Source organism: Lutra lutra, chromosome 9 (assembly GCF_902655055.1).
Source record: "Lutra lutra chromosome 9, mLutLut1.2, whole genome shotgun sequence".
NCBI classification, from domain to species: domain Eukaryota; kingdom Metazoa; phylum Chordata; class Mammalia; order Carnivora; family Mustelidae; genus Lutra; species Lutra lutra.
In genome coordinates, this window is record NC_062286.1 from 93,134,714 (window position 1) to 93,161,934 (window position 27,221).

At 50.1% G+C, this 27,221-nt stretch overlaps 2 protein-coding genes across 3 annotated transcripts in view; one reads left to right on the forward strand and one right to left on the reverse strand.

Annotated features, from left to right (window-relative positions):
• Nucleotides 1–11,107, reverse strand: part of LOC125109847 (ral guanine nucleotide dissociation stimulator-like) — a 33,793-nt gene extending 22,686 nt beyond the window's left edge. Inside the window, exons 1-6 of the mRNA XM_047746955.1 lie at nucleotides 10,804–11,107; nucleotides 10,030–10,143; nucleotides 2,330–2,440; nucleotides 1,802–1,959; nucleotides 837–1,052; nucleotides 371–474 (exon numbers count right to left, since the gene is read on the reverse strand). Of these exons, the coding sequence (XP_047602911.1) occupies nucleotides 371–474; nucleotides 837–1,052; nucleotides 1,802–1,959; nucleotides 2,330–2,440; nucleotides 10,030–10,143; nucleotides 10,804–11,107 (1,007 nt within the window). The remainder of the gene's footprint in view (nucleotides 1–370; nucleotides 475–836; nucleotides 1,053–1,801; nucleotides 1,960–2,329; nucleotides 2,441–10,029; nucleotides 10,144–10,803) is intronic.
• Nucleotides 11,108–11,844: 737 nt separating this feature from the next.
• The window catches only part of LOC125108438 (ral GTPase-activating protein subunit alpha-2-like), a 52,606-nt gene continuing 37,229 nt past the window's right edge, over nucleotides 11,845–27,221 (forward strand). The window contains exon 1 of one of the 2 annotated variants that reach the window (XR_007129907.1): nucleotides 11,845–11,992. The gene's annotated coding sequence lies outside the window, so the exon portion shown is untranslated. The remainder of the gene's footprint in view (nucleotides 11,993–27,221) is intronic. The other variant, XM_047744239.1, reaches the window with a different exon arrangement.

The window sequence follows — 27,221 nt, forward strand, 5'->3', positions numbered from 1 at the left end:
CTTTTCTGTGCACTGAGGGAGTTCTTCTGGGCGTCCTCCTGGGTGTCCCTTCCCAGCTTAATTGCACAGCTCGGTTTGGGTGGGGTTTTGGTTGAACCATGGGCAGAGAGTTCAGTGGCTGCCAAGTCACCACGTGGAAATAGGGAATTCAGCTCAGGCCAGGGTGGGGCATGGAGGAAATTGGATTTCTCAAGTAGGAGGCATGGTGGCCTGTTCCCCAGGAAGGATGGGAGAAGCAGCCCCAGGCCCAGATGTTTTGGTCAGAGTTTGCTGCCTCCCAGGAGGTCCAAGCTGACTGAGGGGGAAAAGGACAGGCCTGTGGGAGATCCCGCCTCCAACCTGGTCCCTCCCTGGAGACAAGCCTACTCACCTGGAAACGTTGTCCCATGTCCTCTTCAGGTGGTGAATGGAGACACTCTGCAGAGCCTCAAGGATGGCATGCAGGGAGGAGTAGTTCCCCAGGATCTGACAGGCCTGGGGGAGGGAATAGAAGGATCTGTCAGTGGGAGAGCAGGAGCCCTAGATGCTTGAGAGCCTCAGTGCCCCCCTGAGCTTCCGGCTCCCCCATGGATGAAGCTGATGTCCAGGGAGCTGCAGAAGGGCCCAGGTCAGCCCTAAAGAGGAACACTGCTGGCTGGAGGGAGGATTTTCCCTCACGGCAAAGGAGGAGTCACGTAGGAACTGAGGGTGCCAACGTTGGGCCATGCCCCCGGGAGGAAGAGCCTAGGGAGCACAGGTCTTAGAGCAGGGCCTTCAGCCCTGAGAAGGGAGCAAGACAGAAGAGCAGTTCCTGAGGCTCAGGAGAGCGTCAGGGAGCTGGGCCTCCCATAGCATACCTTGGCCACCCGGATCCAGTGGTCCACCACCACAGCCCTGTCCCGGGCTGTCATGCTTGGGTTGCCAAGGCACGTGGTGACGATGCAGCTGGCCACGGCATTGAACTGGGCGATGGTGGCCCGGACTGTGGGTGCCAGGTGCTCGTTGCCAGGCCTGTTCCTCCGGGACCAGACCGAGCCCAGGCACTGATGGGGCACCATCTTCTTGAACAGCTCCTAGGGGACAGGGGGAGGTTTGTTGAGCCACACACATGTTCACACATGCAAGACTCATGTCCTCGGGAGGGGTCCCAGATCAGAGCTGGAGCTCAGGCGGCTGCGAATGTGGCCTGAGCCTGCTTAGAGAGCCTGGATTTCCTGCCATTCTTCTTCTCCGAGGGAAGCCAGTGCAGGATGCCCCAGGAGCCAAGAGAGGCAAGGGAAGGGAGGAAGGCATGTGCACCCAGATCATTCCATGTCCAGGGGGCCGCTCCAGGTGGTGCTCCCAAGGGGGCATCTCCTCCTCCAAATGCTCATCCCTGCGGTCCCTGTCTCCTTTCAGGTGCCTGTTCTCACCTGGTGGCTGAAAGCATGGCTTTCCGTGTCTAGCCTGTCCTTCCAGACACATCAGATGCCTAATCCAGGTTGAGGGAGCTCAGGCTCCCAGGCAGATGGGTGGGTGACCCATGGACATGACTGTACACAGGGAGCTGCCCTCCTCCCCCCGAGGGACAAGAGTCTTCCCATTTATGGTCTCTCGGTTCTGACTCATTGCATCTACGTGGTACCTCTGCCTCAGTCCTTCTCAGTGTCTCTCTCCACAGTCCGCAGCTGGACAGTGAAAGCTCAGGTCTAAAAACCCTGATGGGTTTCCACGGTTGGTTAGGGCTGCAGCTGAGATCTGGCCCTATATCCTAGGAGTCACATCAGGAAAAAGCAGGTATAGGGCAGCTGAGAGCAGAAGAAAACCGGCCCTGCTCTCTTACCCTGAAGGCCCAGATGCTCACTGTATACATGTAAGTCAGTTGCTCTGCCACCAGTTTGGGATGGAAGTCCAGGAGGTCAGGCTTCTTCTCTCTCAGCTCATTCTTGTGTTGGCTAGAAACCTCTGGTGTTGCAGTGAGCTCAGTGGCAACTGGGATAGCTGGAGTGAAAACTTCCATGCAGACTGATGGCCTAGCTGCTGGGGTTAGGACCCGTCACCCATACAGGACATGGGAGCCCCTGTCCAGTTCTGGAACAGCTGAGGAATGGGAGGCTGACAATGACCCTGAAGGTGAGGGAAGATGCAGAGCCAGGATTTCCTCTTGTTCCATGGGATGCCCTTTGGCTGGCTCAGCTGCTTGAATGAGTCACAGAGCTGACACTGGGGTCGGAGAAAGGGAAAGTTTCAGTGATATCACTGACATTCCATGTGCCTTTCCCTAAACAGGACAGATCCCATGGCCTTTCAAGGAATACCCACCCCATGAACCCCATCCCAGTTGGCCTTCTCTGCTTGCAATGCCCCTTACCCTCCACCTCAGCCTCCTTGAGATGCAGAAGTTCCTGCTGCCTCAACAGAATGGGGGCATGGTTGTTCAGGTCCCAGTCATGCCACTTGAGGTGCACATAGGCCCCTTGTCCTGGACATGGGCACTGTGCCAGTACTGCCCAATACCCTGCAGTGTCTTCTCAGGCCAGGTTCCCACAATGGGACACAGAGTGCTAGGGAGAGTCATATGTGGAGCAGAGTCAGAGACCTGGCTTTTCCTTAACCTCGTTATACCCACAGAACCATTATTTCTGTGTGGGCCCCACAGAATGACCCCAGCCCACTTCCAAACCTTCTGGAGCTGTCCTTGCTGACAGCTGACGAGGATGGATGAATGATATCCCATAGGCAGGTCTTTTTCCCCCTCAGTCATGCATCTTCCATGCAGACCAGAATCAGGGGTATATTGGAGGCCAATGGGTAAGTGGTCTGGTCCCCACACCGTTTCTCCTTGGCCCCACTTGTGGTCATCAGAGGTGGACATTCAAAGGGCCAGGCAGAGAAAGAATGAGCTACCCAAGGGATGGGTGTTTAAGGCACCAATTCAGCCCACAGTGGGCTCTGCTTCCCAGGGAGCTTGGCTGCCCATCCACAGCTCTCTTGGACTCATTGGCTTCTTCACAGGAAGCCACCCCATTAAGCTCTCCCATGGAAATCAAGACTTCTGGGAGATCCATGGTTCTGAACGTCCCTCCCCAGCAACAACCCTTGTCATATCCCACCCTGCTCTGTGGAGGCAGCAGGCCCTCCTTCAGGACAAAGACCTATTGTGTTCTTCCTTGATCTTAGAGTGCATCCTCATGGTTCCAATAGAGGTGGATCCATTTATCCCTAGAGTAGGTCACAGAGATGCCCCATCTGATGAACGCTAGACATGCGTGCGTAGGATGTGGAGAGTGCCTATCTGACCCTCGGACATAATTTAGATCCAGATATTGTCTCTACTTTACCCATTCACGGCTCTTGGTGACTGAAGACTGCCTGCATTCCTAGGTGTTTAAGACCCATGATTGAATGAAATCATCCCAAACATGACTTTGCAAATCCTGAGTGGCCCTTGGGCCTCTCTGCCTGTTCCCAGTCTCCTCTGAACTGGGCACTTAAAGGACCACAACCACAACTAGATGGAATCCCAGAAGTCCTTTGCAAATAGAAAACCTGCCAGCTTTCCATTTCCTTTTCATACACGCAGAAGGGCTACAGACTTGTGAGAGTTGAGCCTGAACGCATCTTCCCAGGACAGAAGAGTGTAAAGAGGGAAGATGCCCAGCATGTCAAGCAGCCCTTTCTACAGAGCCGGGCCCCAGAGAAGCACATGACATGTTTTCTCCCATGACTTCCCACAGTCGCCCTATGAGGTTCATCTTCTTAGCACCCCCACTTTTTAAAAGAGGAAAGAGAAGTTCAGAGAGGTGCTTTAACATTCCTAAGACATACAACTAGTAGACGGAAGGCTCCCCCTTGTGCTGTGTATGGAGTGGGCATCTCACCTATTGAACTGCTGATCCTGGACCTACTCGGCCTATGTGACCATCTGGTAGATGGATCACATTGTTGCGATGTTTGAGAAGCTTCTATCCCAGAAGGATAGGAGCAGGGAACATATGCAATGTTTCACTGTGCCTTCTCTGAGCGCCAGCATTGTGGAGGCCTCATCCAGGGACAGGAATTATTTCTTTTCCACCAGGCAGACAAGGGGGTGGATTTCAGGGGCTGCGTAGTCAGCTTCAATGCCATGAACCACCAGGAAGAGTAGGGTCTGGAGCTCAGACTGCATCCTCCCATCTCTTTGGGAACTTGTGCTAGACAAGGGACTTGAGAGTCCACCCAGAAAAAGGTTTTATGCTGAAAACCTAAAATCAAAAGGTCTTAGGCTTCCAAAGGACCATCTAGGCTTAAATGTACTGGTGACTTCAACACATTCTGTTAGCTGGACAACGATAGCATATCTGTCTCTTCATAGCCTGTGTGAAAAGCCGTGTGCCTTGGAGTCATGAGGAAAGAGCCCTACTGTAGAGAGGAGAGAAGAGAGGCTGAGAATCTCCAAGGCTGCTCAAGGTCATCAGCCCTGGACCTGAGAACTATATAAAGCCTGGGTGGCATGGCCTTTCACCTATGCTGATGAGGCTTGGCCTGTTGATTTCAGGGGGAGAAAGATTCAGGAGAAAACCACCTTCCTTGTCAGGCCCCAGTGCAGCCAGTTGTGTCTAGCCTTAGTTCTGGCCTTCCCTTTATCATCTCTTGGGCCACACTCCTTGGTCTGGGCCCCATTTTCCCACCCCTGTGGCTTCTACTCCCTTCTACAGACCCCAGGGCAGAGGGAAGAGCTCCCACAGGAACTCTCCCCAACAGTAGGTCTGGCCTGCTGGGACAGACCTCCCCCAGCCTGGGGATGGCTTCATGGAACCTTCTCCTTTTGCTGAGGAGGATGGAGCCTTCGAGGAACCCCAGTCTGAGTACCCTAAACCCCAGGCTCCAGTGACCCCAGGGCTCCCAGGGATCACTGAAGGCCTTGAGCAAGTCCTGCCCCCCCCCCACTGGTCTTGACTCTAGCTCTTCTCACTGGTCTGGGGCCCCAGTTCCTTTTGGTCACAAATGTCAAACATGCCCATGGCATCCTCCCACAGACCACAAGCTGCAAGGCAGTGGTAACAGACAGCCCAGCCAGTGGCTCTTCTGCTAGGGCACCTGCAATGCCGAAACTCTCAGGCCTCAGGCCTCACTGTAGCCCAGTGACCACAGACTGGGAATTGCTCAGAGATATATATGACACCCAGATGGCAGATCTCAACAGGGGCAGACCTGGCCCTTAGCTTCATGCTGCACCACACTCCTGCTTCTGGTCCCTCCCCAACACCTGCACCTGGCTCGATGTCCCAACCTTGGGAGCCTGCATTTGCCTGGCAGCTCCCCCACCATATAAGGTCCAGCCAGTATGCATTGTGAGCCTCTTTCCATGGAGTTGGGTGATCTTGGGCTCCTCCATCCTCACCTCTCCCAACCCCCACCTGCACTTGCCCTTCCTGAGCAGGGAAGGAAGTTAGAGACCTGCACCTCTGGGTGACTTCCTCATGCTGAACTTGGGTCCCCAACTCACACATGCTTCCCCCAGGCTTCATATGGACAAGGCTGGTGAGCAGGGGAGCCTCACTGCCTACCCATCTGCTATGCCTCGACCTCACTGAGTCCTCACAGTGGAAATGTTGATTCACATTAAGGTCTTTTGGGGGCTGGGGTGTCTTCCTGTTGGCATGAAGCTGATAATTAGGAAGAAAAGTGGTCATAAGTAAGGCTGAAGAAGGACACATTCATTCATTCAGCAGATAGTATCCAGATCCTACTATGTGCTAGGCCCGAACCCTGATGCTTGCAATAAGTTTTATTTTTCTGTATACAATAAACCTCCTGCGGCCCTAGTCCTCTGGTCAGAAACCTCTCACAATGTTCTCTTCCATCTCTCTAGCCTGCCTATGCCATGCCCATTATCCAGGTGTCTGAAGGAAGGTGTGTGGATGCCTCCAAGTCCAGGCAGCCCTCTTCATCCAAAGGCTCTTCCTTGTCTAAACCCCAGAATTTCCCAGCCTGGCAGCCCCTCAGCCCCACCCAACTCGGCGGGGCATGGGAAAACCGTAGGCTGGGGGGCCAGAGTGCAATAGGTGAGGCCCCGCTCGGCCCTGACCAGCTGGCGGCCTTGCCAAGGTCATGTGGCATCTTGGGGCAGGGCAAGGGGAGGAGGGAGGCATGACCACCAACCATCCATTCCACACACTCCAGCGGCATGGCCCTTCCTGCAGAACGAATAAGCATTTCCATCCCGGAGAGACCTCCGAGCCTCCATCTCCACCCATCACTGCAGGTGGCTGCTGGCAACAGTGTGGTGTTCTCCAGAGCAGTGTCTGGCTTTACGGCCTGGCTACAGATCCCAGAAAGCTGGGGCAAGCCACTGTCCACTCCTGGGGCCTGGAAGGCAGGATGGTGTGTGCAGTGGGGAGCCTCCACCTCCCAGGCCTATGGAGGGTGGCTGTTGGGGCAACTGGAGGAGCCAAGGGTGGGGGCCAGACTGCCTGGTTCTTCAGTAGTCATGGCTTCTGCCATGTGGCCTTCTGCAAGCCACTCACCCTCTCGAGCCTCAGTCTCCTCCTCTGTACAACCCACAAAGAGAGGCCGACCACCAGGCTGAGCAGGAACAGCGGGACTACATGAATAGCATGGTGGGTTGGTGCTTATTCCCTCTGTAGTGGCCACCCAAGCCACCTGGTCAGACCACCCCAGAATCTCTGGTTAGTTTGTCAGAGTCTGAACGGCAGCGTCCAGGTGGGTATTGCTGGGGTGGGCACACTCATTTGGGAAGAGATGGAAGTAGGGAGGTGAGAGGGTTGAGTTTGTGAGGGCCCTTGAATGTCTCTTGGGTAAGGTTCATCCTGGAGGTAGCTGGGAGCGGCGAGGAGGGGGGTGAACAGGGGCACCGCCTGTGTCCAACACCAGCGGTGGTCTTCAAGGTTGCATAGGGATTCTAGAATCAGCTGAACCTTGCTGAGCTTCACTCCCTGGGGCCAGGTGGATGTGGGGAGAGACAGAGGGGCCTTCCCAACCCCCTCAGATCTGGGGCCTCCCACCAAGAGTGTCAGTACACCGCCCCCATCATCACTCAGGTGTCTTGGGCATCTTTCCTCACTCTACATGGTCTGCCTGCAGAAGCCCCGGGAGGGGCTGAAGGAGGTCGTTTGTACTTCTTCTATGTTTTCAGCTCAGACATCCACTTGGGGTCCTGTCAGAGAGCTGAGGCAGACTGGATGGCCTCTGCATCCCCCAGATTATGGACCTGAGTCCATGTGCCCTCTGAATGATGCTGCAGATAACCCCTCCTACATGCACGCCCCCACCTGCTCTTCCCAGATCCCACTCCATTCCCCCTCTCTCCAGGGGCTGCATCACCCCAAGTCCTCCCATGAGCCCAAGGATGTGGCTCTTGATCCATTGGCATCTCCATTTTACAGGTGAACAAACTAAGTCTTGGGGGGCGTGGTGAGTCTTGTGTGCAGGGCCTTCTTCCCCCTGCAACCCCACCACAAGGGAAAGGAGGTGAATCCACCATACTGTACAGTGGCCTGAAACATCTCTGGACCTGGAGGGCCTGGATTCAAATCATGCCTCTGTCCTTAGCTGCTGTGGGACCTTTTGCTGAAAGGTCCCTCTGTCGGAGCCTCAGTCTCCTCTCTGTAGTAGGTGCCAGGATGAAGGACTTGAACACATCCATGGTGCACGCCTCAGTGTGGGTCCCTTCCTGCCTGCTAGGGACCTAAGGACTGTACAGAAACCCCACAAGGAAAAAGGGTATCTGGGAGGGTGGCCCAGGATCACAATTGGGAGCATAAATGGGGTGGGGATGGTGTGGGTCTAGCAGCCCCTGGAGTAATGTTGGGAGTGACTGGCTGGAGGGACCAGGGATTCGAGCAAGAAGGGAGTCTGGGAGTTCCAGTTAGAGGGCAGGGCATGGGCCAAGGCTCATTTGTGAGGAAAACCTCAGGTAGTTCTGTGACCTGCAGAGACCTCAGGCCCAGTGACAGAGCCTCACATGTGGCCAGGAGGGGTGACCCGCAGAGGATCATCATGTGTGGGAAGGAGCTGGCCGCCCCGCTCCCCTCCACTCTCTGCACCCTCCTTGTGCATCTCCCATGTGGGATCTGACTCACAGCTTCTAAGCCAGGCTTGCTTTCTGAGGGTGACATCAGGAACCAACACGATGACGCCTTTAAAAACAAGGCTTGGGGCGCCTGGGTGGCTCAGTGGGTTAAGCCGCTGCCTTCGGCTCAGGTCATGATCTCAGGGTCCTGGGATCGAGTCCCACATCGGGCTCTCTGCTCAGCAAGAAGCCTGCTTCCCTCTCTCTCTCTCTCTCTGCCTTCCTCTCCGTCTACTTGTGATCTCTCTCTGTCAAATAAATAAATAAAATCTTTAAAAAAAATAAAAATAAAAAAAATAAAAACAAGGCTCTTTGGAAATTTCCACTGGGGTGTACAGTGGAGCCCCGCCCCCAGGCACTCTGTTCCTTCACACCTAGAGCCTTCCAGGCCTCTAGCCCCTCTGAAGATTTAGGAAGCCAGAGGCCACAGAGGATCCCCCTAGTTTTCCCCCTGCCCAAGCAAGGCCATGCATTCCCTAATTCCGAGGGTCTGTTGGTTTCATTGTAACTCATTTTTCCTCTTGGGATGCTCTGGGAATGAGTGCTTTGATGACTGCTTTGATTCTGGGCCAGATCCACCTGGGTTCAAGTGTTCCCTGTGAAATGGGGCAATGGTAGAGTGTCACAGGGTCACTAGGGTTGCTAGAGATGCTGTGGCAGAGGGTGGGCCACACAGACCACAGTCCCAGGGCTCTGTTGTGCTGCCTCGCTGTGCAGGGATCCCTAATCTTAGAGCACGAGCATGGAATGGGGCTTGCTTTGCTTAAAGGCTTTGGTAAGGAGGGCTCCGGGTATGGAGCACTCATCCAATGCTTTGGTGTGCTTCTCAAAGACTTCTGATTACCCACCAGCGAGCATCCTAGCTCATGTTTAAAAACAGAGCATATACTTGTCCTGGGGAACTCTAAGTTTCAAAACAGATAGGGACAGAAGACCACTGAGTGGGCTCCAAGACTGATTTCAGTGTTTCTTCCTCTTCATGCCTGTGAGTGATGCATATTCTGTTTCCTTTGCTTATACTTTATTTAAAATTCAGTATTACTCTTACAATTTAAGCATTTCTTCTGTGCTCCAATAAATGTTTTTAAATGCGTTTATGAGTCTCTCTGTTTAATCTCCCCTGTGATCAGATATCTACATGATGTCCATTTCACTATTGCAAATAACACTGGTGAACATCTTTTCTACACTAGTCTTTGCCTGAATGTGGGGGTAACTGTCTAAGGATAGATCCTTTCTATGAACAGACCGAAGAGATCCTGCATGTCGCACTTTTTTCTTTCCCTTCCTTCTCTGCTGGAGCCACACCTTCTCTTGTGGATGAAATTGTTGCTACTAGAACATCTGCCTCCCTGCATTCATCGAGTTTAACCTAGTGCGGGTAGGAAACCAGTAAGCACACCTGCTAAATCTGGAAGGAAAATGTCAGTTGATGGCTCTGGTGTGAGGGTCTGAGGTCCACTTCTTGCAGCCAAGTGCAGAGGCTTGTGATGGCTTTTCTGCTGGTTCTGATACTCTTCCATCTCTGTGTCTCTGGCTGTCTTCTCTGGGCTGAGGTTGTGGGAAGCCTGACCTCCAGCTCTCCCAGGCTACCCCTGCCTCTGTTTTAATTTTTTTTATTTGTTACTTTTAGATTATTGCTCAATTTCCAGAAGCAACAAGAGAACCCCAAATTCCAGGCATTGTTTCCAAAAAGTAAGCACTCCTGTGTCCATGGTGAAGTAGGTAACCCTCCAAGGACTAAAAGCAGAAGGAATGATGTTTCTGGTGGATTTCAGAAAACATTTGGGCTGAGGGGAAGCTCTTTGGAAATAAATGGAGGCTGTGCAATCTGTGTCTGACCCATGGGGATGGTCTGGCTCTGGTGGCTCAAACAGAGGCTGGAGACAAGGAGGATGGGAGGGAGGGTGGTAATTGGGCATGGGCTTCCAGACAGTGGAAAACATGCTGTGAGCCCTGGACCAGGGAGCCTCACCACCCAGCACCTGTCTCCTTACCTGCAAAATTCAAGTCACTGGGCAAGCTCGGCAGGTTGTGGGGCTCAGCTGTGGTAATGGGTGAAACAGCCAGGATGGCACAGGGCACCTGGGATGGCTCCAGTACAGGAGCAGCTATGAACAACATTCATTCATCCATTCAACAGATACTTATGGAGCTCCCATTCGTGGGCTGGGTGGGGACGCCAGGGACAAAATGTGTATTTGGGAGACTAGATCCCCATATCTCATAAGAAGAGATGCAAAAGGGTTTTTCAGAGCAAAGAGGCCTCTGGCCTCATCCTGTGCCCACCTCCTATCCCCCTGCCCTTTGAACCTCAGTCACGACCCCCAGCCCACCCAGGGATGGGCTGGAGGATCTGTAAGAATCCTGACGCTGTGCTTATGACCCTCCTGAGGTCTGCCTCTGGTCATTGAATCATTTTCCTTGCAAGGAGATGGGGCTGGATTGGTGAGGTGACATGTCTATCTGCCCCTCAAGACTGGGGATCTGCAAGGGCAGGGATTGTGGGCCGTCAGTCACTCTGGTGTGTCCAGGGCCCAGCATGGGGCTGGCACTGGAGTGGTTTCACAGGTATCAGGCACCTGCTACTATTTAATAAGGCCTGGGAGGCTCAGAGGTCAGAGGAGGCCCACATCTCCCCTCATGTTGGCAGGCTGGCCAACACACTCTCTCTACACCGTATTACTGGGGAGGTACCAAGAACTCCCCAAACAGGCCCAAAACGGACAAAACCAGACAATTCTTTACAGCTAGCCATCACTGCCACTTACTCGGTCTCCAATCCTCACACAACCTGGGAGGTGGAGGTACTATGTGCCTGGTAGATGGGGAAAGGCTTCTGCACACCATCAAGGATGGGTCAGCCAGTCCTGGGCCTGGAACTGAGCCGAGGGAGCTGGCGGCACATGCTTGTCTTCCTCCAGCAATAGCTTTGCAGTCCTCAAAGGAAAAACTGGGGTGAGAATCGGTCTGGGGGGTCTCTGGGTTCAGTCTGCATGGCGGAGGCTGGACGGCTTTGCCAAGGCAGTCAGCAGTGAGCAGCAGAGCTGGGATTGGCACGGGCCACCCTAACATAGTTGTCTCATTATTACGGAGGCGTGCTGGGAGCTACTGAGGTTCTCACAGATGAGGGGAGTGCAAGCGCCCACATAGCTTATCTCACTCCTTGTATTTTTAATTCTTAGGCTCACTGAGGGTGTAAGTGACTGATGGGCCCTGGGGAAGGACTCTGGGCTGGGGCAGGGAGCTGTGGGTGGGTGGCAGGACAGGGGAGAGGGTGAGGAAAAGGCAGACAGAGGGTGTCACATGTAAATCTGTGGGCCATAATGTTTTTATCTTTTGTTTTGCTTCTGGATTCAGAACAGTGGTCGCTAGTCATTGTGGTGTTTTAAAACCCTAAGACTCAGAATGAGGGCTGGAGAAGACTTGGGAGAGTTGCCAGGAACACCATAAAGGTGGATTTATTAATTCTATTTATTACATAGCTAATTAAGTCAGGCCTGAGGCAGTGTGTACTCTTCTGTAGGTGTTGTCTTAAAATAAGCAGGGGAAGGTATATTGGGGTTTGAAGGAAACTCAGCAGTTTTCCTTAAAACCACCCAGAAATGTAAGCATTTGTAAAATGCTTATGTATTATGTATTATGCACCAATCACTGTAAGAAGTGTTAATATATTCTCTTAAGAGATTGCTTTTTTTAAAAATTTCTCACCCCTCCTGCCATCATAATTAATAGGTGCTAAGAGTTTTATTTTCATTTTTTTTCTTAACATTTTATTTATTTATTTGTTTTTAAATTTTATTTGACAGAGAGCACAAGTAGAGGGAGAGGATGAAGGAGAAGCAGGCTCCCCACTGAGCAGGGAACCAGATGCAGGGCTGGATCCCAGGACCCTGGACAGATGCTGTACTGAGGGAGCCACCCAGGCACCCTGTGAGAGATTTTAGACCTAGGATGCAGGTAGGAGAAGCAAGCCAGGGGTTCCTTGGCCCAACACTAATGACCGTGGCTCAGACAAACCCATCTTCCACAGCAGGCTTCCAGATGCTCTGCGAAGGAGACATTCCCCTTCCTGTCCCTGACTGCTCTGCCAGTTCACAGCAGATCCATGTTTCTGACGGCTCCTCTTTGGTCATTCTGCCAGGGACAGCCAAGAGGGCTCCAAGCCTTGTGTGAACCCCAGACCTGGGGGTCCCAGCCCTTAACTCTTTCCTCTGCCCTTGATGACCCCAGAATAGAACAATTCAGCGACTGTCAATCCATGCCAGGCCAGAGAACAAACACAGCAGTACACAAGATCAACTCGCTTTGGCCCCAGGAGCCTGGATTCCCCAAAGAGGGTTTCGCCTGGTCTCTGAAGGGGGTTCCGGGGGTTCCAAGATGGCCACGAGTGGAGCCCACCAGGTAGAGAGGCCCCTGGAGGGTGTCCACGGGGGCTGGGCAGACCGGAAGTTCCCCTCAGGCCTTCCCTTGCGGCTCCACTGTACCCTGAGGAGAGAAAAGGGCCAGCCACACCGCACCGGGGCCGCGGCCGTCAGGCAAGCCGCCCAGGAGTGGCAGCAGGGCAAGCGTGGAGCTCAAGCAGCTGGGGCGAGGCAGGGGACTGGGCGGGGTACCGGGGTCCGGGAGTCAGCCTGGCAGAAGAGTGGCGGGAGCCGGCAGGGGGCGCAGCCAGCCCCCTCGAGGGACAGGACGGAACAGGAGGCTGGGCAAGGGCACGCCGGCCTGTGAGGGCACGCGGGCCTGCTGAGGCACGCGCGCCTGTTTGCCCCCCCGCAGCGCGCGCGCACCTGCCTGCCCCGCGCACTGCCTTCCTAGGGCCCAGCGAACTCGCCGCGCAAGTAGCACCTCCCTGGGAGATGGGGTTTCTGGGCTGCCGGAGGAGGGCGCGGGGGATGGCATCCGAGACCCGCTGACTCAGGTACTGAGGGGTTCAGGCGGGGGTAGGGGCGCTAGGGAGGGAGGGAGGCTGGGGCGCTCCTGCCCTCTGCCACCTGCTGCTGCGTCTGGGTGCTCCTAGGCCCCACAGCCCTTGCCGCAGAGCCCTCGCTCCACTTCTTGGTACCCGGGGAACACGTGGGGCCCTACTGACATCAAGGGGCCCAGCACCACTGGGCTCGTTTGCCCCCCGGAGAGATGCCTGTGCTGACAGGCTTCTTTTCCAGAACTTGATGGAAAATTTTGTCCCTCAGACTCGCCGGCCTCCTCAGCCTGAGGGGAGCTGGCTCTGCCCGTGCAGCCTGGGCCCCCCTGGTCCTCCTCCACCTCCAGTGCCTTTTACCTAGGAGCCCCAGGATACCATTCCTAACTGGCCCATGGACCCCTTCCCCCCACCCCCACCCCTCCACTTTGGTGCTGCGACCACCCTGGGATCACTTCCATCTCAGACTCCCTACCCCACAGGTCCTTGTCCACCTCCAGGCCTGACTCCTGGCCCCTCTCATCTCTGGAGTCACTGAAACCCTTCCACTTGGGGGCCACTAGCATTTGTGGTCCCAGACTCCCAGGACTCCCCTCCCCCTTGGAGCTCCCTACCCTGTTTCTTCTAGGAACTGCTGTGCCTAGAGCACAGAAACCCCACATTCTCAAGCCATCTGTCTTCGGGCCAGGGACTCAGCTATCCTCAGGGACCCTCCTTTCCTGGGCCACATACCCCTTTCTATGCAGGAGAGACTAGAGAGAGCAGTCTTGGGGATCCTTCCCTCCAGCTGGATGGAGGGGCAGAAGCTGGGGTGTGTGTGGGAGGGGGGTGCTCACAGGTGGCCTCCCTGGGTAAGGAGCTGCCAGGAGGAAGCTTCAGAGTGAGGCCATGATGTGGAAGTCTCAGGAAGCAGAAGGACTGGCTGCACAGATGCCAGGTTCCTGGCTTGGGCAGTGGGCATTTAGTGGCCAGAGCCCTACAGGGCCAACCCCGTCCAAACCCACCCTCACCCCCACCCCACCCTGGCCAGCTTTTTTGTCTTGAATTTGCACAGCACCCCTTTCTCCAGTACGAAATTGAAAGCTTTGCTTTGGAAAGTTCTGTATCCAGGAGGCTCCTGGGCGACCACTTACTTTATTTCCTGAGGCTAGTTGAGGAGGGTGGCATCTTTGGGACCTTAACAGCAGGTCTCCTGGTCTCCTGACTTCCCTTATTTATTTATTTATTTATTTATTTATTTATTGGAGAGAGAGAGAGAGAGAAAGGAGAGAGAGAGATAAAGAGCGCACCACAGAACACATGCAGGCACAGGTGAATGGGCCAGGCAGAGGGACCAAGAATCTCAAGCAAACTCCCCACTGAGTTTGGAGTCAGGTGGGGCTTGATCCCAGGACCCTGAGATCATGACCTGTGCCAAAACGAAGAGTCAGATGCTCAACCAGCTGAAACCACCACCCCCACCCACCTTTTACATATGGGTTACATCTACGCACTGTTAGGTGCTTTTCCTAGACCCAGCTAGTCTTACAGCAGTCTTAGGACACCGTCTCTTGCCCAGTGTATCTGGTCAGTACCAACCCATGCCTCAAGTGTGGGAATGACTTCTTCCTGACTCCTTCTTAACCCCCTGTCCAGCCTGCATTGCCCACCCCTCGCCAGGCTGTCCTAGTTGTATATATTGGATCCCTGTAGATTGTGGGCACCATCGGATCCTAACCCAAATGAGAACGTCTCAGGGTTATGGAGTAAATATACCCTTTAGGAAACATTAAAGGACGTAGCATAACTGGTCCAGGGTCACCCAGCCTGTGAGAGGCATGGGTGAGATTCAGACTGCACTGGGTCCTGCAGCCATTTTCAGCTCACCTTAGTGTCCAACCTGGTCCCAGCAGGTTCCTGCTCAGCACTTTGCTTTGTGCTGAGCTGGGCTTGCTTCCTGCTTGTGAAGCCATTTTCACAGTATGTCCCCAGCCCACCCTCTCACATTCAGCATCAGTGCTGCCTTGGCTGGCCTCTGTTGATCCTGCCGTTCCTCTCCATCCCTCTGCCACCCCTCCGGCCCACTGTCCTACTGCCCTCTGTCCAGTGGGCCAAGTTCTGAGTTTCATGCCTGCACTTCCTCTCAACTGTGCTCTGTTGAAATCCTCTCTAACAGGGAGGACCTGCTTATCAGATCAGCTTGATTTGGAATCTGTCTCCCCTGGGGGTCAGAGTTTCTGACCATCATGTCCCCAGCCTCAACACTGGGGATGCCTGCCCAGCCTATTGTGGGTGCTCGTGGAGATCTGGGATCTTGGAGAAGATTTGCCATGAAAATAGGCATTTATACATAATACGAAAGAGAAGATTTGAGGAAAATGAGTGGGTGTCATCTGGTAATGTTTGTGTTAGGGTGGTTCTGAAATTTCTGGGCCCTGAGTTATCAAGAATCCTAGATTGCCCAGCCAGGCGGTCCTCAGGTAGATCAGCTGGGCTCCTCACCTCATTTGACAGATGGGAAGTTGAGGCCAGAGTTTAGTGCCACAGAGCAGGTGTGAGGAGAGATGTTAGTGACAGGAAGAAACCATAAAGTGAGCACAAAGTGGCTGAGCCTGGGCTTTGTTTATGCAAATGAGTTGCTAAAACAGTGGGCCTGAGGCTGCTGGCCCTATCTAGTGCCCAGCAAGAAGTAATACCAGCCCACACCTTCTGAGGTTTAACTCATGCCAGGAATGATTTTCAATGTTTTATTTGTGAGCACCTGGGTGGCTCAGTTGGTTCAGATGAGGTTATGCTCCCAGGGTGCTGGGATCTAATCCTCACCAGGCTTCCTCCTCAGTGGGAAGCCTGCTTCTCCCTTTCACACTCCCCCCTGCATGTGTTCCCACTCTCCCTGTCTCTGTCTCTCTGTCAAATAAATAAATAAAATCTTAAAACAACAACAACAACACCAAAATGCTTTATTTGCCTGAGGAGACAGGGTCTGTTATGGCTACCATTTTAATGCATGGAAATATGGGCACAGGGGAGTTAAAGGAGTCTAGGTCACACAGCTTGTAAGTGGAGGAGCCAAGATTTGAACCCTGGGCAGCCTGCCTCCAGAACCTGCATTATTTTTCCTCCTTTATGTCATTTTTAAAAACCTTTCCCTGAATTCTAACATACAGAGACGTGTAAACATTGTTAAGCATGTAGTTTATCGATCATCACAAAGCTTAGGTTCTGAAGCATTGCAGCAAGGTGGGGTGAGATTTGATGTCAGACCTGGTTGGAATCCAGTTTCTGGTGGTGCATGACCTTAGGTGACTTACTCAGCCTCAGTTTCTGCACTGAGTTTGACAGCCTTGTGATGAGTAGAGCATGTGACAGTGCCTAGCGGGTTTGGTGCCTGGCGAATGTTTAATAAATGGTTTTCTATTCTTAATAATGAAGATTCTAAGTTGTGCTGGTTTTGTTAAGTGGTCCAAATACCTTCCTCATCGGTCAGTTGCCTGTCAGTCACCTTGTAGGTACTTGTGATGAGTCACTTTGGTAAGTCACTATATGTAGCTGAAACATTTGGGGGTAGTGGAGGGACACCCTCCCTGCCCCCACTGCCCCTGCATTGAAAGTCTGTAATTTAAAATGTCCCACCTGTGCCTTTTTTTTTTTTTAACATAACCACTTTGGGACAGTGAAAGCTATATGTCTTCTCCTTAGGGTTGTGACAGAGCCTTTGGGGACCCTCAACAGCTTACTTCCAGTTTCTGTCTGGCATGCTAATGGGCCGAAAATTATTTTTAACAACATTCTATCACATTCCAGGCACCTGGAAGGAGGAATATGTTAAACTTCTAGGAAATTATTTTTTGGAACTGTTTTTATCCTGAGGAATAACCCATTTAAAAATCGAATGACTTTTATGGTTGACTTTTCCACTCTACATAATGCAAACTGACCCGTTGTTTTCAGCTGCTTCTGCAGCAGTGGGAAGAGCAAGCCTGTTGGTGTCCTCCCCAGGTTGGCCCCAGCATAGAGCTGCATCATTCTACACACCCCTCATGCCTTGTCTCCTTGTCTGTGAGGTGGTAATGATGGTGCAGGGAGCTCCGGGGGTTGTTGTGAAGGTTACAGAGATGGGGGGTGTGAACTTTGAACAGTGTGCCGGACATACAATGCAGACCTGGTGAGCAGAGGCAGCTGCTCACGTTAATTGTTGATGCCGAGGCACTGGAGTTCCACAACAGCCTATGCCTTTCTTTCCTGGGTCCTTTTTGTCTCAGCCACCACCTTAGAGAAAGTGACTCAGCAAGGCTGGTGCTTGTGGAGCCCTCTACAAAGCCAGCTAATTCACGTGGGTGATGCCCTGGAGATTAGGGGGTTTTCCTGGGTGATAGGACCCCATTTCAGAGGCTTAACTAGCCAGTTTCTCTTAACTGGTCCTGTCCTATAGGGTCAAGATGAAAGCCTCCCAGGAGACTGATGGTCTCACCAGAATTTTCCACAGGAAGCATGAAGGACCTCATGGGGCCTCGTGCAGAAGGACATGGGTGTTAGAGAGAGAACAGGTGGGACATCGCCTGTACCATCATGGGCAGGTCACTATATCTGGCTCAAGCCGGCTTTCTTCCCATCTGGGAAATTGCTGGCAGAAGACCATGCTTTTTCATAGGAGGGATGAGGGTTTAGGGAGGTATTTGATGACTGTGTTGGGGCTGCGTGAGTAGCAGAGTTGACTGAGGGGCCTTGGAGTCACAGACTTGGGTTCAGGCCCCCACTGCTGCCACATAAAAGTAGATCCCTTGGGTAAGCCATGGACCTCAGTGTCCTCCTCTGTGCACTGGGGATAATACCTAGCATGTAGGTCTGTGAGGGGTACAAAGCAGAAGGCCATATTAGGAGCTTAGAGCAGAGCCTGGTACTCACTAGATTATAGTTTTATGGTGATACTCTGGCATCACTGGTGTTGCAGACCTGGTCCTACCCTCTGGAAGCTTTGGCTGTGTGATAGATGGCTTCTGAGGCTGTGGCTGACAGAAAGAAGCGGTGTCTGTCTTTTCTTAAGATTAAGGGTACAGAGGGGCGCCTGGTGGCTCAGTCGTTGAAGCATCCAACTCTTGGTTTCAGCTAAGGTCATGATCTCAGGGTGGTGGGATTGAGCCCTGAGGTGTGCTCTGCTCTCAGTGTGGAATCTGCTGGAGGTTCTATCTCCCTGTATTTGTGTGTGTGCGCTCTCTCTGTCTCTCTGTCTCTCTCTCTCTCCCTAAAATAAATGAATCTGTAAAAATAAATAAATACATACATACATAAATTAATTAATTATGGGTACAGAAATCAGTGACGGAGCTGGGCTAATGGGACGATTGGCAGCAAAGACAGGTGCACCCTGCTTGAAGGCTCGGGGGTAGCTGCGGTGTCGCCAGTGGTGATGGGGGTGTGAGGAAGTTGCCTTGTGCATCATCCAGAGAGGAACTTAGATGGGGAGGGCTCCAGGGAGTAAATGCCCATGGGCAGGAAGCATCTTCAGGCAGATGAGTGTTAGAGGGTGTCCTCATGGGTGGGGAGCACCCTTTCTCCCAGAAGCTGGCCACGAGTGGAGGTGTGCCTGCTGGGGACATAACTAAATCATTGGGGTTTACCCTCCTAAGCTGTTAATTTATGAAGATGTGGCCAAGACCTTGTCCCACTGCTTTTTAAAGAGAAGTAAATTAAACTGTTGTTTGGGATGGCGTTATCTTCCAAAGGCTCATTCAGAGTCAGTGGCAGAGCTGCTGTGGGCTTTCCAACTTGTCTTGAAAGCCTGGTCCAGGCAGGGTGCAGGATATTCCCATCTCTTGGGGTCTCTTACCCTCTCTGCTTGTGGCAGAACGTGGTTTTGTGACTGGTAAATAAATAAACAGGCATCTTGTGCAGATCCTTCAGCTCTTTGTGTGGCTGCGGTAGAGGAAATTTCCACTCACTGGGCACAGACTGTGGTTGGACGGGCAGTATGCCAGGGCTCTCGCCGAGCATTCTCCTTTCATGTAATCCCTGACCCAGACATGAGTTTTGTGGTGTTGCCACTTTCCTGCTGGCCAGGAGGGAAGTTGAGGCCCAGGAAAGTTACACTTTCTCGCTATGTTAAGCGGCAGAACCATGTCAGCCGGTCCAGGCCCTGGCTTTCAGGTCTGTTTGCTGTGAGCATTTCCTCTGGTGTTTCCAGCTTTTGGCTTGTTTGACCTGTCAAACTATTGATGGTGTTTTGATAATTCTAATACTCTCGACATTGTGAGAGATTAGCTGTTCACTTTGTGCTAGAAATGTTTCTTGCTGTATTCTCCTTTTAATTAAAAAAAAAAAAAAAGTCAAAGTCCCCAGTTTCTGCCCATTTGAATCTCCCTGAGTCTGCCTGTTGTGAAGTGGTTGGGTTTGGGGATTTCTAGGGCAGGGGCCCTGACATAGTTGGTGGTGGCTTTGCCTGGAGGAGCCCAGGGTTCAAGACTCAGAATGGGGACTGGAGCAGTGTGAACTGTGGCCTGAAAATGTGTTCATGTGTGCTGAGGTGGTGCCCAGATTCTTTTGGAGGATGAACTGAGGTTTTAATCAGTAGGTTATAGAAACACTTGATGGAATAACACTGATAATTTTGTTTTTGTATTCAATCCTAATTTTGTGTTTTGTTTTGGTGTAGTGCAGTGTGCTCTATGTTCTAAGAAAAAATTGGCAATCAGTTCATACAGTATCATGACTTAATAATCCTTCCTCACTCACCGGGTCATATTTCAGGTTTTTATGTGTAGTTCCATCTGTTTCTGAATTCTGTATTTTGATTCATTCCTTCATTTTTAAATTTCTTATTTTAAAGATTTTAAGATTTTATTTATTTGAGAGAGAGAGAATGAGCTAGGGGCAGAGGGAGAAGGAGAGGGAGAATGCTCACTGAGCAGGGAGCCTGATGTGGGGCTCAGATCCCAGGTCCCTGAGATCAGGACCTGACCCAAAGGCAGATGCTTAACAGACTGAGCTACCCAGGTGCTCCCACATTCCTTCATATTTTTATTTTTTCTCCAGTGCTGCACTGTTTGACTGGTTGCTTCAATTTCTGGGAGGGAGGGAGATGACCCCGTCCCCTGTTCTTCTAACAAGTTTGCTTTTGCTGCATTGACTGGAGAAGGGCCAGGCTTCCTGAAGGTGAGTAGGATGGTTCAGTGACACCCAAAAGGCAGTGGCTATCATTGTTTCTACAGTGCTTCAAAACCTTCACCCATTGACTCTTTGATGACGGCAGCCACCAGCAAATCTCTTGCAGAGGACTGCTGCCTTGGGATGCTTTTCTCGTGGTGCTGGACTTCATTCCCCCTGGGCAGCCAGTACAGCTAGGATTAAAACCTAGGAAAAGTCCCATTAGAACCCAAGAAAGTGGGGTGCCTGGGTGGCTTAATCGATTGTCTGCCTTCAGCTCAGTTCATGGTCTTAGGGTCCTGAGATCAAACCCTGCACTAGTGTCCATGCTGGCTGTGGAGCCTACTTAAAATCAAACAAACAAAAATCAGCCCAAGAAAGTACCATCCTTTGTGTTGTTCTATACTGCGGATCAGATTTTCTTTTTCTTTTTTTCTTTCTTCTTTCTTTTTAAAGATTATTTATTTGCCAGTGAGAGAGCACAAGCAGGGGGAGCAACAGGCAGAGGGAGAGGCAAGCTCCTGGTTGGGCAAGGAGTCTGATGCAGGACTTGATCCCAGGACCCTGTGATCATGACCTGAGTCATATTAGGCTGCTGCCTAACAGACTGAGCCAACCAGGCTTCCCCCGGAATCAGACTTCAGTAACCCTACCAGACTTCTTTAGTTTTGACATTTTAAAGGACAATGAAAGGTAGCTAAACCTACACCAGGGTTCTCCATCTGCTGGGGCTGTGCTGCCCAGGACTGTGTGCCTCCTACCCCATCAATTCCACCCATGTTTTAGCCAGAGAACTGTAGGCAGGTGTGTGTGTGTGTCACTGAAAGCTTTGACTCATCATTCATATCTTTATTGTAAGCTTATGGTCTTTATTTTTCCTTTTTTGGGGTAAGATTTTATTGATTTGTTTGTTTATGAGAACGAGTGGGGAGCAGAGGCAGAGGGAGAAGCAGACTCCCTGCTGAGCAGGGAGCCTGACATAGGGCAAGATCCCAGGACCCAAGATCCCAGGATTATGACCTGAGCCCAAGGCAGATGCTTAACCGACTTAGCCACCCAGATGCCTCTTTATTTTTACTTAATTGATTATCTGCCTTTCTGAGGCAATCTTCTACCTGGGTTTTCATTTTGAGGACATTCTGGCTGTGCTGCTAAATGATGCTATGATCTTGGACTCATTTTTTTTTCTTACCTCTCTGAGCCTTGGTTTCCTCTGTGCTAATGGGGATAATATGCCCTCTCTTGTAGATGTGTGGGGGGCCATGGCTGACTTGGATGCTGTTGGGGTCATCTCACAGCACATGGCATACACAATTTATCTTGCTTCCTGTCTTGATAACAACATCTTGGTTTTCATGCTGTCTTAGAACAAGTAGAACTTGACTTACATGTAGGTCATGAATTCATGTACTTTTGACAGAGGTGTTATTTTAGTTTAGTTTAGTTTAGTTTTAAGCAGGCTCCACACCCAGTGCAGAGCCCAGTGTGGGACTCAAACTCACCACCGTGAGATCAAGACCCGAGCTGAGATCAAGAGTTGGCTGCTCAACCAGCCTAGCCCCCCAGGCATCCCTTCTGTTTATCATTTTTCAAAAAATGTGACAAACAAGTAACACTTTCTCTGCCTGGACCTGTCCTCACACCCGCTATGCTGGCCTGGGGGTCAGACATGTAACTGGTGTGGTGCTGGTGATGATGAGCAAGACAATTGTTAAGTCTTTTTACCCTAGCTGCTGTTGTCCTATTATTTCACTTTATTTTTTTTTTTTAAGATTTTATTTATATCGTGGTGATATATGCTAAAACTGTAGCTTCTGGTCCTGCATTAAAACTTGGATATGTAGGGCATTTTTTAAGGATTCATCCCTAGAAATACAGTATTTGTTTTTCTCTGTCTGACTTATTTTGCTTAGCACAATACCGTCTAGGTACATCCATACCGTTGTAAATATCAGGATCTCATCCTTTTTGATGGCTGAGTAATATACCATTGTGTGTATGTACCACTTTGTCTTCTGTTGCTGGACACTTGGACTGCTTCCATATCTCGGCTATGGAGATAGCCAAGGAAGGAAATGCTGCAGTAGGCGTAGGGGTGCATCTGTGCTTTCAGAATGTTGAGTCTGATGTGTCACATCAGATGAGTCCCACAACAGTCATGGGAACTCAGGAAGGGAGCCAGGCCCAGGAGATAAGAGGAGGAGTGCAGCTTTAGGCGGTCTGAGTTGAGGTGTCTTTGGGACCTGCAGGTGTAGGTTCTGGTTGGACAGTCAAAATGTAGAGATGGGTGCTTGGGGGAAGGGAGATGCAATCATGCTGTTGCCAAGGGATATATTCCTTGTAGAGAGAGTGACAGTTAAGGATTTAGGGTAATTCCTTCTTTTCTTGGGCAGATAAAGAGGAAGGATAAAGGAGTAGTGGATGGAAGGGGAGGGACGTGGCTTTGATGCCAGGAAGGCATTTTTGCACAGATGTCTAGAGAAGAGAGATTTCAAGGAATGAAATGTCAGAAATGTTCGATGATGTGAAAAGTTGCAGAGCAGCTTGATTAGGGGGTGGTGGTAGATCGTGGAGGTTGTCACTGAGTACTGAAAGAAAAGGCGAGGTGAGTAGTGGAGTCCTAAGCCAGACAGAGAGATAGAGTGACTGGGTGTGAGACCATGGAGGCCACACACAAGAGTAGCCTTTTAGAAAGTTTGATGGTAAAGACAAACAATCATAACTCCAGGCATAGCTTGGTCGAGGGCGGGTTTTACAGGCTGTATTTACCTATTTGTAGGTTGACTGAAGGGAGATGATGGATGGTGCATGGTGCTGGGGGTTGTGGGTTGAGATGGGATCAGGTATACAGAAAAGCACGTAGAGAGGAGTGTATGGATGTCCTGACTGCTTCTGTAGAACCCAAGGCCAACATTAGGCATGGAGGGAATGGAATGTGGCTCAAAGAGATGTGCAGTCTCAGACACAGACCACATGGCTCAGAGTCTTACAGGGCTCTCCTTGCCTCTGCGTGGCCCTTCTCACAGGGTTTAAGTTTTGAACAGTCCTTTTGTTGCTCTGGGTTTGGGCTGTGACTGGAGAGACAGAGCAGAGAGCAAGGGCTGAGGAAAGACCAAGAGGGCAGGAACTCACAGAGGGGAGTCTACTACCCTCTCTGCCTGCCCTGGTATGGGCTGTCTCCTGACCTGGATGTACGGATGACCTGCCATTACTTCTTTTAAGAATCCATTTGGCTTTACCCTGCCAGAAAGCAACACATGTTTACTGAAGAATAGTGGGAAACCCCAGAAAAACTGAAAGAAGAAAATAAGCACTCAGCTGAAGACAACCATTCAAGAGTTCTGGCACCTTTTCCTCCCAACTTTCACTGAAGTTGAATAGATAAATGTATATATATGAAGTGATTTCTGGGAAAGACCAAAAAAAAAAAAAAAAAAAAAAAGATACCAACAACAAGAAAACAAAAAAGAGAACAAAGCAGAAGAAAATGGTGTTCATTTTCTTCCCGAGGCTGCCCTTTCTCCATACTGCTACTTGGTTTTACTACTTGCTTTTCTCCCTGGGCTTTTTTCTTTCTTCTTCTTCTTTTTTTTTGTTTGTTTGTTTGTTTTTTAATCATTTTTTAAATTTATTTTCAGCATAACAGTATTCATTGTTTTTGTACCACACCCAGTGCTCCATGCAATCCGTGCCCTCCCTAATACCCACCATCTGGTTCCCCCAACCTCCCACCCCCCGCCTCTTCAAAACCCTCGGGTTGTTTTTCAGAGTCCATAGTCTCTCATTGTTCACCTCCCCTTTCCAGTTTCCCCCAACTCCCTTCTCCTAACTCCCCATGTCCTCCATGCTATTTGTTATTCTCCACAAATAAGTGAAACCATATGATAATTGACTCTCTCTGCTTGACTTATTTCACTCAGCATAATCTCTTCCAGTCCCATCCATGTTGCTACAAAAGTTGGGTATTCATCCTTTCTGATGGAGGCACAATACTCCATAGTGTATATGGATCCCATCTTCCTTATCCATTCGTCCACTGAAGGGCATCTTGGTTCTTTCCACAGTTTGGCAACAGTGGCCATTGCTGCTATAAACATTGGAGTACAGATGGCCCTTCTTTTCACTACATCTGTATCTTTGGGTTAAATACCCAGTAGTGCAATGGCAGGGTCATAGGGAAGTTCAATTTTTAATTTCTTGAGGAATCTCCACACTGTTCTCCAAAGAGGCTGCACCAACTCGCATCCCACCAACAGTGGAAGAGGGTTCCCCTTTCTCCACATCCTTTCCAACACATGTTGTTTCCTGTCTTGCTAATTTTGGCCATTCTAACTGGTGTAAGGTGATATATCTCAATGTGGTTTTGATTTGAATCTCCCTGATGGCTAGTCTCCCTGGGCTTTCTTGACAAAACATGGTTCCACTACTTTTTCCTTCTTCAAAGTGTTTGACAGAGTCGTTTGCTTTCAACATGGAGTTTGAGCAAAATGGACTATTGTTTTAAAATATTCTATCATGTATGCTGTAATATCTCTTCCCGGACATGATACAAATGCTATGATAAAGAGAGATGCTTTGAAAGTGATCACCAGAGTTGTGAAATTCATTGGCATGATCCTACTTTTGAGGGTCATAATTCATTTAGTTTTTCTGCTCCAGGTTAACCTTCACAGTCTTCAGTTGTTATGTGCATTAGACACAGTATTAGCTGCAGTGACAGTAAAAATACTCCTGTCACCCTTTACGGTACCATTTTACTGGCATCTCCTTACCACTGTAGCATCTTTAAACCCTGTTTCCACCCTGTTCATTCCTTTAAATGCCTTTTCTCTCTGGCTTTCCTTAAAACCTTTTTCTTAGTTTTTGGTGTTCTGTAGCTTTACCACAAAATGTCTAGTTGAAGATTTCTTGTCTTGCTTGGTATCTGTGCATTTCCTGTATTTCTGGATTTATCATTTCTGTATAATGCTCAGCTGTTGTCTTCTGAAATGTTGACTCTGTCCTTCTGCTGTACTTTCCAGGATTCTTATTTAAACCTCCCATCTGTTGTCCATGTCTCTCGAGCTGGTGTTCATCCTCTTCTCCTGCCTCCTTGTGTTGCATTCTGAAGAATGTCTTCACTTCTTGTGTGCAGTGCATGAATTCCTTTATTTGGGGCTCATCTACTGCCCGACCATTCTGTTGTGTTTTACATCTCAGTGATTTTTGGTCCCTGTTTAACTTCCTTCAGTTCCATGATCACACTTGGCCTGTTGCTTTTGATAGGCTCTTGATCCTTCTTCATTTTTAAACCTCTTTTGTGTTAAACAATTAACATGTAATATTTCCTATTCTGTATCTGATCATTCCAGTGTCTAAAGTCTTCATTTTCCCCCAGTCTGCTGTCTCTCACAGTGGCCTCATTTCTTGCATGCTCTGTGATGGGATATTGAGACCAGATTTATTGGAACATAGATGTAATCTCTTTTAATTCTGTTTTTGTTTTTGTTTTTGTTTTGTTTTTTTGTTTTTTGTTTTTGTTTTTGTTTTTTTCTGGAGGGTTTGTCTTTCCTTTGCCAGGAGGCTAGGAGTGTTCTTGGTTGGGATCACTTTGGTTCCATTTGAGGGTCCTGGTTTATTAAGGAAAGCTCAGATTCGGTTCCCCCAACTTACCATGTGGTGGGAACTGGGGTCTGGAGGGCACAGACCTGTAGAGATCCTGCAGTGAAAATGGCATTTGTTCTCTGGCACCTGATTAGTTTCTCTTGAGCTTGTTGCTTATAGATCAGGTTTGGGCTCACTTGTTTCTGCCACCTCCCTTCTTCCTGCTTCCTTTCCTACCATTTTCTAAGTCCTTTGTTAGTTTTCCGATGTCCTCTAAAGCCCAGAAATGTTTTGTGAATTCCACTTGCCATCACTACTTGCAAGTCTCGTCCTGCAGCAGGAAGGCTAGAGCCAGAAACTGTAATCTTCTGCCTCCCACAGAGGAGATTTTAATACCCTCTCCTCGTGTCCAGAAATTCTAGATTGGGGATGGAGTTATGGAGACATTACCATCTACAGAGGATTAGTTGCCTATATAATAGAACAAGTATGCATTATTCTAATCTTCCTAAAACTTCCATTTTGCACAATAAATATGAATGAATAAGGAACCCGCATTACTTTTGTTTATGCAGATGTTCTCTTTTCATCTCTGGCTTTAGAAGTAGGTTGTAATTTGTATGGTTCATTCTGAAAATTGGGTAACTTCATTCTTATTTTCTACATGTTGGTGCCATATAAAGTGATGGTTTATGGAGATTCAGAGGTAAATATTTATCAACATATAAATAATTGGGGAAGGCTTCCTTTACAAAAGGTAGAATTATTAAGACCTGTTTAATCCCAGAAAGGATATCTGTAAAGATAGCCCATAAATAAAAAGTGGATCAGAGGGGCGCCTGGGTGGCTCAGTGGGTTAAGCCTCTGCCTTCGGCTCAGGTCATGATCCCAGGGTCCTGGGATCAAGCCCCACATCGGGCTCTCTGCTCCGTGGGGAGCCTGCTTCCTCCTCTCTCTCTGCCTGCCTCTCTGCCTCCTTGTGATTTCTGTCTGTCAAATAAATAAATAAATCTTAAAAAAAAATAAAAAAAAAAAGTGGATCAGAAGAAAGCAGAGAGAGGAGAGAGTTTGGAAGGAGCACGTGTAGGGACACCTGCTGCCTATCCCTGTAAGTCAGGGGTGATCTGGAAGGGAAACCTTGTTAAAGGAGGCAGTAGTGTTTAGATGTAATGAGCTACTGAAAACCTCACAGTGTTCTGGTGAAGCAAGTGGTGTGCAATCCAGGCTGCCAGCCCAGTTGAAGTTGTGGCTTCAGGCAGCAAGCGAGCAGGCCTTTCAGTCTGCCTTTATCTCCAGTGGGAGCAACTTGTCCTCCTTGAAGTTGGCCTCTAGACATCTTTTCCTGTGGCTACACATCTGTGCATCACTGAGAATTTCTGCGGTTGCTGCTTTATGGGGATGTTTGTGAGTTTGGGGTTTTGTTTGTTTTGTTTTGTTTTTTACCGAGGTTCACTTGCTAACTTTACTCTTCTCTTAAAAATATATTTCATCTAGGAGTACCTGGATGGCTAAGTGGGTTAAGCCTGTCTCTTCAACTCAGGTCATGATCTCAGGGTCCTGGGACTG